At 35.1% G+C, this 8,261-nt stretch overlaps 1 protein-coding gene across 2 annotated transcripts in view; it reads left to right on the top strand.

The window, feature by feature from the left end:
* Window positions 1-8,261, top strand: part of klc2 (kinesin light chain 2) — a 17,829-nt gene that overhangs the window by 5,541 nt on the left and 4,027 nt on the right. For both annotated transcript variants that reach the window (XM_016492042.1, XM_016492041.1), the window contains exons 4-10: window positions 997-1,213; window positions 2,853-3,042; window positions 3,366-3,539; window positions 6,107-6,206; window positions 6,610-6,659; window positions 7,592-7,650; window positions 7,737-7,845. In XM_016492042.1, the coding sequence (XP_016347528.1) occupies window positions 997-1,213; window positions 2,853-3,042; window positions 3,366-3,539; window positions 6,107-6,206; window positions 6,610-6,659; window positions 7,592-7,650; window positions 7,737-7,845 (899 nt within the window). The remainder of the gene's footprint in view (window positions 1-996; window positions 1,214-2,852; window positions 3,043-3,365; window positions 3,540-6,106; window positions 6,207-6,609; window positions 6,660-7,591; window positions 7,651-7,736; window positions 7,846-8,261) is intronic.

The raw sequence follows: 8,261 nt of genomic DNA, 5'->3' as shown, positions 1-8,261 counted from the left end.
AATGTATTGTTGGCTATTGCTACAAATATACCCCAGCGACTTAAGACTGCTTTTGTGCTCCAGGGTCACACATAGTGAAAATATATAGGAAAAAACAGCTTAGACCCAAAAATATGCAATTTGGTGCAGATGCTGATATTTATAAGGACAAAAAAGAAATTCAGATCCTTGTAATGTAACTCAGTGAGGCCTTTATAACAGTATAGCAGATACTTACATAAATTAATATCAGTCGTCATCTCCCAATTATATGTTTTATTTAGATTATATTTAAATGCTTAGTTTTATTATCAAAGCTCTGTAGTTTCAAAACACTTAAAGCAATGATGATTGAGAGATGAACACCTAAACTGATGGATCGTGTTTGATATTTTGATTTTTAATAATTTTAACATGATTCTGAAATATGGATTTTTTTTATAATTTAAAAATAAAACCGTTTCGTAGCTTAAAGAACATTAAAACATGATTATTTTAATAAGCAAACAGTGTTTATAGCATGTTTTATGTATTCATGTTTTTAAATGTTTATGATATACATGCACAAATGCACATATTTATATGATTTAAATTAAATTAAAGCTTCATTTATTACAAAAACAACTTGATTTTAATACATCAAATTTAATTTTGTCTTTGCAAGTCTTGTTACTGAATGTAATAACTCAAAATGATTTCTGGATAATCAGGAAAAAGTTGCTTTGGTCCAGTAAGTGTTCATCTTGAAGTATTACCAACAAAATAGTTATTCTTGGGTTTGCTTTATAAAAATCAGATTTGACAGCATACAGACACGTGAAGCATGAGCTGAATGTGGACGTTTGGACAATTACACTAAACGCCTTTTACTTGCTAAAAAACTATCAATCAGACGGCATAGAGTAGATTGTGTGCTTTGATCATGTTGATCATTTCGAGGCTTTAACAATGCATGCATCAGATATGATGCAGTGGGCTCTGTAGGGTTAAGCTCTGATTTGTGACGCGTGTCTCCAGCTCAGCCCAGCGGTGAAGCGGCGGCGCAGCAGGGGGGCTACGAGATCCCGGCCCGTCTGCGAACGCTTCATAACCTTGTGATCCAGTACGCGTCTCAGGGCCGCTACGAGGTGGCCGTGCCGCTCTGCAAACAGGCTCTGGAGGACCTGGAGAAAACCTCCGGACACGACCACCCAGACGTGGCCACCATGCTCAACATCCTCGCCCTGGTCTACAGGTCAGAGGTCACCGCGGCCTGCTTTTCTGCATTTCAAAATATTAGTGATGCACCGAAATCACCCTTTACTTGAAACCGAAATTTCATTTAGCCACATGAAGTTAGGACATGAAGTTTATTTAATAATCAGTTATGTAATCAAATGTATTTAATAAAAACTATGTATTTTGAAAATTTTAATTGCACTTAAGGCGAGTTTTTAATATCAACTTTTTAAAGATATATTTGTTTAAACGTCATAAAGTTGAATATATTTACATTTATTTTTATATCTAAAGTCATGGTAGAAATTGCCTTTTTTTATTTTATTTTTATTTCATCTTAATCTTTATTAAATCTTAGTAACATTATAATTTCAGGAAACTTTATATGTATATATTTTTTTTTAATTAAATTTTTTTAATGATGTATTAATTTGTTGTTGGAGTATAAACAATTAAACGATGGATCATATTTGATACTCATGTTTTAACATGATTTTGAAATAGAAATATACATGTAATTTTTGTGTATAATTTAAACAAAACATCTTAAATTGCACTTAAGGCAGTATTTTATATAAGCTTTTTAATATATTTGTTTAAAAAGTTGATAACTTCATTAAAAAGTGGAATTTATTTAGATTTATAAAAATCCTACTAACATTATAAGTTCACCTCAGGAAACTACGTTTTTTTTTATTCAATATTTTAATCAAATTTAAATACGTTGTTGAAATATAAACAATGGATCACTCATTTTTTAAACATGATTTTTAAATATATATGTAATTAAATCAGTTTTAATTGAAGATAAGGCCATTTTTATATCAACTATTTTAATGATATATTCTATTTAAAAAAGTTGATTAAACTTCATTAAAAAGTTGAGCACATTTAGATTTATATAAATACAGAAAAAAAATCTATAATCTATAATGTTAGAAAATGGCCTTTTATTTCTAAATTCTGACAGTATTTATGTAATCCTACTAACATTAGGAAACTTTGATTTTTAAAAAAAATATTTTTATTCAACTTTTTAATCAAATATAAATATGTTGTTGAAATATAAACAATTAAACGATGGATCATATTTGATACTCATGTTTTAACATGATTTTGAAATACATATATAATGTAAATAAATCAGTTTTAATTGCACATAAGGCATTTTTCATATCAACTTTTTTAATGATATATTCAGTTAAAAAAATGAATATATTTACATTTTTAATAATATAGAAATATGGTAGAAAATGGCCTTTTATTTCAAAATTATGACCATTTTGTTGTAAAACATAATTTACATAATTTGACATCTGAGACTGTTTCATATCAAAGCATTAAGTTTATTGCAATGTATAGGCTTGCAGTTGAGCTACAAATAATGTGAAGTTTTGTTCATGCATCAACTGAAAACAGCATAGCCTGAAAAAAATCTTGGTGCATCAAAAAAGAAATCAATTTAAAAGCAACAAACCGACCGTCTGCACAGCTGACACGTTCACTTGTTGTAGTTTGCATAAAACAGACACTGACACAGTCAAACCACGCTTTCAGTCAATGTCTTCGGCCCTCCGAAATCTGCTGAAATGGTGCTGCATCACTAGGAAATGTGTGTGTTGCCACTCCAACCCAATTCCCGCGTGTTGTTCCAGGGATCAGAATAAGTATAAAGAGGCGGCTCACCTGCTGAATGACGCTCTGGCCATCAGAGAGAAGACTCTGGGGAAAGATCACCCCGCCGTGGCCGCGACCCTCAACAACCTGGCCGTGCTGTACGGCAAACGCGGGAAACACAAGGAGGCCGAGCCGCTCTGCAAGAGAGCGCTGGAGATCCGGGAGAAGGTGGAGAACCTGCACCTGTCACAACGATGATTTCCGTTGAAATCATGATGCTGTAGTGTATCTAGGGTTGCAAAGGGGCGGAAACTTTCCAAAAATCCCTGGAATATTCCAAAAAATCCTGGAAAGTTTCCAACATTTCTGGAATGTTTCCGAAATTTACTGGAAATTTTCCACCTTTTTGCAACCCTAATTGTAGCCATACATACATACTGGTAAAAAAAAATGTATAGCCTGAATGCACTGTAAGTCACTTTGGATAAATGGATAAATGTAAATGTAGCCAGTGTTGTTATATGAATTTGTGTGCGCGTGTGTGTTTGCAGGTTCTGGGTAAGTTCCACCCTGACGTGGCGAAGCAGCTCAATAATCTGGCCCTGCTGTGTCAGAATCAGGGCAAGTATGAGGAAGTGGAGTATTATTACCGCAGGGCGCTGGAGATCTACGAGAACAAACTGGGCGCCGATGACCCCAACGTGGCCAAGACCAAAAACAACCTGGTGAGGCCAGATCACCTCAACTAGAACTGACACGGCTGTATCTTAACCCTTGTGCTGTGCTGGAAATCCTTTACCTAATTTGGTGTTTAAAAATGTAATGGTGTGTTCACAGCAGACGCGAAGCGGATATGCACATCGCGTCACTCGCTCTAGATTACTCGCGGGATGTTTTTCGTGTCACTTGTGCGAATAAAAACATAGCGCGATCAACCATGGTGGAGATAACTACAATCGCTGTTCTGTACCTGTTGTCAAAACGTACCAAATATGATGGAAAGCCAGACGCTGACGTGTCTGGGTTCACAGCACCATCCAGAGTAGGGCTGCACGATAAATCGCATGCGATTATTTAATGCGCATCTTGTTAGTAAAGCCGGTTCTGTAACATGGAGCAGCATTTACTACACAGAGCCATTGTTGCAACTTGTCAGTGAATAACGGCTCTGTGTAGTTAATGCTGCTCCATGTGAAAGCACGCACGTGATGAAGATTTACCGCTGATTACAGAACCGGCTTTACTAACAAGATGCGCATTAAATATCGCATGCGATTTATCGTGCAGCCCTAATCCAGAGGAGGATGAGTAACTTTAGGATCCTGCATTAATGTGTGTTACATTTTACTACTGTATATATACACTGATATTACTATTATTTTTATTATTGATAGCAGCATCTCTGTAGTCATGCTAATAAAATACAACTAACACTACAACTGATTTTAATAGTTTTTTATGCTCCAGACCTATATAATAACAGACGAAAGTTTCCGCGCGAGTTGAAATTTTTTAACTTGCGCGGAAGACGCAATTGAGGCGAATATCGTGCGTTCGCGGCAAACGCGTCGCTTCATTCGCGTCGCCCGTGCACGAATTCGCCTTTATTTGCGTCTTTGCGTTGACTTTGTATGTAATCTACTCGCGCGAATAATTACATTCGCATCTGGTGTGAACACACTGTAAGAACTGCTTGTAAGTCTCTCATTGTGCGATATTATCACCAAAAATTGGATTCAGTCTAGTTTTCTTTCAGTTAGCACAGGTTTTGTATTTAATTTTGGATCTGATTGGTCATTGGCCTCATTGATCTGAGCTGCACCTGAAAAAAAAAAAAAGCGTTATTTGTGGACCATTTTTGGCAATATTCACTCAAAAACTGAGGTGCATAAACTCAGAAATACAAAACCTGTGCTAATTAAAAGAAAACAAGTTGATGATAAAATGATTGAATCCAATATTTGGTAATATAGCATAATCATTTACAAGCATGCTCACCACAGGTGTAACAAGGTAGGAGGAAAAAATCCTAAAAAAAAAAAAGTACAAAATTATTTTTTTGGTAGTTTTTAAATCCTGTGTGAGAAAAGAAAATCCTCTCCAGGTCAAAATGCCCGAAACACAATACGACGGTTAAAGGGATCATGAATGACATTTTTTTTTACTTATAATGTTAGTAGGATTTTTACATCAAAAACATAGATGCCATTTTCTACCCTGATTTTATTTCTGTATTTAAATGTTTATTTCTGAATATTTCTGATATAACTATTTATGTACTTATATGAACTATTTAAGCCATATGACACAACAGTTCAATAAACAAGCAATAAATAAAATGTATCTAATCCTGTTTTTTTAATACAACAATTTGTTCCTCCTGCTTGTATATTTTTTATTATTTTTTTTAAATCTGAAGATTTCATATTTTATTTCTGTATTTGACCAATTGTCTTTTTCCTTATTTCGTTATTATTTAATAAGCGTGGTCATTTTCCACATTGATTTTAGTCCTCTGATTTAAACACTCATAGCCTAAAGGGGCGTGTCTCTCTGAATACTTGTAAACACCCACTGCTGTGATTGGCTAACAGCTCTGCATATGAAATAAGTATTACATGTGGAACTTCCATGATTAACTAATCATAAAAAGTGTTGATTATAGCATTGTTTTTAGACCTACTCGCATCGCATTAAAGGTTGCGTCGCTGAGTATTGTATCCGATCGCAGTCATGTGATCTTTTGAGCTTGTGAATGCAGTGATCCTGACATTGCAGTGTGATGTCTGCATGCTTTAAAGGGGTCATATGATGCTATTTTAAAGATAATTATTTTGTTATTTCCACATAGTGATGTAGATATGTGGGGGTGTGTTAGAACGAGCCATTTTAGGTAGGCATGGTTGACTCTTAACTTTTATAAAGAATATCTCTTTGGATTTGAGAAAGGAAAAATTGAAATTCGCTTCATATGACCCGTTTAATCAAAACTAACACCGTGCAAACAGGATGTAAATAAGAGATGCAAATAAACAATATAACTTGTTTGCCTTAAATCAAGTTTGCATCTAATATATCACGTCCTGATGTCTCCTGCTCTCGTGTTTATCTGTGAAAGTAAATATTCGAGGTCAATAAAGAGCAAGATCAGGAGAAACTGCAGACTCAGTGACAAAGCACAAGCCCTCTGGGTGAATTCTGATACGAAACATCAGCGTTGGCTGCGGATCTGAAAACCCGAGAGCATTGTTCTCTCAGAAGCTCAATGACCGTGATTTTGCTTCCTCCGCAGGCGACGTGTTACCTGAAACAGGGCAAATTCAAAGACGCAGAGACGCTTTACAAGGAGATCCTGACCCGCGCGCATGAGAAAGAGTTCGGATCTGTCAACAGTATGTATTTACACATGCATGGAGATCATATATTCATATTTGTTTTATGTGAATTTCGTAAGCCTTTTTATGTTAATCATGCATTTTGCTAAGAATGGACACGTTTTTGTTTGCATCTTCATCAGTTTTTGTCAGGATGGCGTCAGAGTGAGAGGTTTTGTCTAATCTGTTATGACATCACAGGCTTTTAGCCAATCAGACACTTACAGGTTTACGATCAAACATCCACCTGCTCTTCCTAAAAGCACAGCAAGCTCATTAGAGTAAATAAAGGAAGACTTGCCACTCAGTGTCTGATGCCATGCAGGGAAAGCTGCTAGAAAAAAAACAGTGGTAATATTGAATTAATCACAAAAAAAAAAGTCAAAATTTTTTTTAATGAGAATTATTTTTTCCCCCACAGATGATAATAAACCAATCTGGATGCATGCAGAGGAAAGAGAAGAGAGCAAGGTATTATAGGCTTTATATTATTTAAATTTATTTATAATAAATACATGTATTTATATTTATGTATACATTTATTTAAACGTAAATATTTGTATAAATGTATTTATTTAAATGTAAAAAGATTTGTATATTTACATTACCGTTCAAAAGTTCGGGTCAGTGAGATTTTTTATTTTTGTTTTTTAAGAAATTTATACTTTTATTTAGAAGGGATGCATTAAATTGATCAAAATTGCCAGTAAAGACATTTATAATGTTAGAAATGAGTTCTATTTCAAATAAATGCTGTTCTTTTAAACTTTACATTCATCAAAGAATCCTGAAATAAAAATGAATCACGATTTACACAAAAACATGAAGCAGCACAACTATTTTCAACATTGATGATAAGAAATGTTATGCATATTATTATGATTTCTGAAGGATCACGTGACACTGAAGACTGGAGTAATGATGCTGAAAATTCAGCTTTGCATCAAAGAAATAAATTACATTTGAAAACAAATTCAAATAGAACACAGCTATTTTAAATTGTAATAATATTTCACAATATTACTGATTTGTACAGTATTTTTGACCAAATGAATGCAGCCTTGCTGAGCAGAATCTTCAAGCAAATTAAAAAATCTTAAACAATAATGTGTATATTTTATGTATATTAAATATAATGTATGTCTATATCTACTTAACCTTGTTAATAAACATATCTATATTAATGATATTTAAGCAATAAGACATTGCTTTTATATAACACTAAACAAAATAAATGTATCCAATTTATTTTCTTCTGAACAAAAATTTAGTGTGGTCCTCTTATTTATTTCTTTTGTATCAGTTTTCATATTTCTAATGCTCTCATTTCATTATATTTAATCTATGCGTTTAAGATGTCTTCATTGCAGTGTGAATTCAGTTTGTCTGATGGTCATTTCCAGGGTAAGAGGAAGGACTCGGGTCTGTACGGCAGCTGGTATAAAGCCTGCAAAGTGGACAGGTGAGTGTGCAGGTGTGCCTCCGAGGATCCTGGGTATCGGAGTGTGGAGGAATCAGAGTGACTCTCTTGACGTTTCTCTCATGTAGCCCCACTGTTAACACCACGCTGAAGAGTCTGGGCACGCTGTACCGCCGGCAGGGCAAACTGGAGGCCGCCGAGACGCTGGAGGAGTGTGCAACCAAAAACCGCAAACAGGTACGGCATGCATGCTGATTTCCTACCTGATGCTCGACCTATAAACTCGAGGTCGACTTCCTGTGCAGATGACTCCTACAGGAAGAGAACGATGTTAAAGATCACCTCACTGACTCTCTGTGTTTTCTCTTACCTTACTCAACTAAATTAAACCTTACCTTACTTAAAGGGATACTCCACCCCAAAATTAAAATTTTCCGCGCTGCACAGATGCGCTGTTTTCATTCAAATCAAAGCGTAAATACACGTAGAAAATGTATCCTTGTGTCGCGGCTGACACAGAAGAGCGTACGCTGCTTGCGTTCAGCGGTTATTCTCCAAAATGGCGCTATGGTGATGCGGAGAGACACAGAGGAGACGAATTGTTGAATAAAGTCGTTATTTTTGTTTTCTTCGCGCACAAAAAGTATTCTCGT

This window comes from Sinocyclocheilus anshuiensis, unplaced genomic scaffold, assembly GCF_001515605.1.
Source record: "Sinocyclocheilus anshuiensis isolate Anshui unplaced genomic scaffold, SAMN03320099.WGS_v1.1 scaffold674, whole genome shotgun sequence".
Taxonomy (NCBI): Eukaryota; Metazoa; Chordata; class Actinopteri; order Cypriniformes; family Cyprinidae; genus Sinocyclocheilus; species Sinocyclocheilus anshuiensis.
Note: the sequence above shows the minus strand (reverse complement) of the source record. Positions and strands in the feature narration are given on the sequence as shown.